Raw genomic sequence first — 1,921 nt, 5'->3', positions numbered from 1 at the left:
TTTTAAGTAATACTTCTGATAGATTTAGACTGAACTAAGTATAGAAATAATATAAATGACACTATCTGTAAGAGATTGAAGAAGAAGATAGTGAAGAGTCTCATACAGTAACAGTGAGATTAGAAGAAGTTCTGAGAATAAGTTAAGTTCAAGATAAAGAGAGAGAGAGAGAAGAAGAGTATTACTGTAAATAAGTAATAATAAAAGAAGATTGAGAGAGTATTAAAGTAACAGATAAAGAAGTTAAAACTAGTAAGTTTTTTATTTATTGAGAGATAATAATTTTTAATAACACTTCTATTCTCTAATTGATTAGCAGGAGCTGGTAGAGAAGAAGAGAATTGAGACCTTATTCAGGTCTTGAATATGCTTCATGATTCAGAACATTGAGAAGATAGCTCTACTCTCTGAGCATGTTAATCTACTTATCACTGAGATGAAACCTGAGACAGCAGATCAAAAAATGCAGGATTTTGAGACACAGATTAATCTGACTGAGAGAGAGCAGCAGAAACTCTTCTCTGAGAAGACAGTAGAGAGAGATTTTAAGATGATTATTATCTCAGATAAGAAGAAGAAGAAGAAGAAGAAGAATGAGAAGTAGATTATAAAGAATAATAAGAAGAATGAGAAAGAGAAGAAGTAGAAAAAGTTTTTTTCTTTTTATATTAATTAGTTATAAGTTTAAGTTCATAATTATTAATAATTAAAATTAATTTTGAGTTTTCAAAAATTATTATACAAGTTGTAATCAAGTCAGGAATAATATATATATATATATATATTTAACTATCATGATTCACAAATTACTATAATGTATAAGTATCAACATTTTTTCAATATTAATATTTACAATATTAATATATTTTTAATGATATTATCTGATAATGTAATTTGATAACACTCTCTTTTACAATATTAATATATTTCAAGAAATATGACAGAGATTAATCAAGATTGTTTATTTACTTTTATATATCAATGATATTCAATCTGAGTTAGTACTAAAATTATAACTAAGCTAAGAAACAAGATTATTTTCTCTTATATTACTTCTTCTTACACACATCAGTGATCAGTTATTGAAAATAAATTATCATCTTTTTCAAATTATTATCATATGTTCTGAATTCACTTCTTTCACTTCTTTTACTTCTATTGAAGATTTATAAACTCTTAAAGAAATCACTGTAAATCATGAAGTCTATATTATTTACAATTCAACACAGAATGCTCTCTTTTAATTATAATAAATAATCACTTTATTCTTCACATCTGATTCCAGGTCATGAAATTTATGAAAAACTCAATATAAATATTGAGATGAACTATGAAATAATTATCAACAGATTGTATTACAGATTATTGAAGAGTTATCTCTCTACTGCAATCACTGTAACTTTATTTAGAAACATTCATTATAAACTAATTATAACTCTGAAGAAATTTTCTGATATCTGAAGTTATCAGAATGCAGATAATAAAAGAAAAATAATCAGAAAATTACTACTAAGCTGATAAGTTACTCTATCAGATAATGATTTTTGATAATACTAACTTTCTAATTTGAAGAAAATCATGTGAAAATAATTATATATCAGTACTCTGATTTCACAACTCTTATCTGATAACTTTCATGAATAATTACTTTGTATATATATATCTCTGAATCTTTCTCTTCAATTAATCAAAAACTCTGAATTCTGAACACTTGTTTAAATACTTAATTCAAATCTTTTATATTTCACATCAATTCTGTCTTCAGTGCAACCTTGAGATATACTACAAAGTCAATATACAATATCTAGAATCAGAGTTGAAGAATCATTGAAGAGGGTCTCTATAGGGAATATATAAACTAGTACAAGCAATGTAACTTTAATGAGAGTTAAATGTATTACATTGATGAGAACTGAACTTA

At 25.1% G+C, this 1,921-nt stretch overlaps 1 protein-coding gene across 1 annotated transcript; it reads left to right on the top strand.

Annotated features, from left to right (window-relative positions):
* Nucleotides 1–373: 373 nt before the first annotated feature.
* BDBG_17400 (uncharacterized protein) lies at nt 374–604 on the top strand (the record flags this gene model as incomplete). Its single annotated transcript, XM_031725130.1, has 1 exon — nt 374–604. One exon carries the CDS (start codon nt 374–376, stop codon nt 602–604), a length of 231 nt encoding a protein of 76 aa, XP_031579448.1.
* Between the last annotated feature and the right edge of the window lie 1,317 nt (nt 605–1,921).

Source organism: Blastomyces gilchristii, assembly GCF_000003855.2.
Source record: "Blastomyces gilchristii SLH14081 genomic scaffold supercont1.14, whole genome shotgun sequence".
NCBI classification, from domain to species: Eukaryota; Fungi; Ascomycota; class Eurotiomycetes; order Onygenales; family Ajellomycetaceae; genus Blastomyces; species Blastomyces gilchristii.
This window is presented reverse-complemented; position numbering and strand designations above follow the sequence as displayed.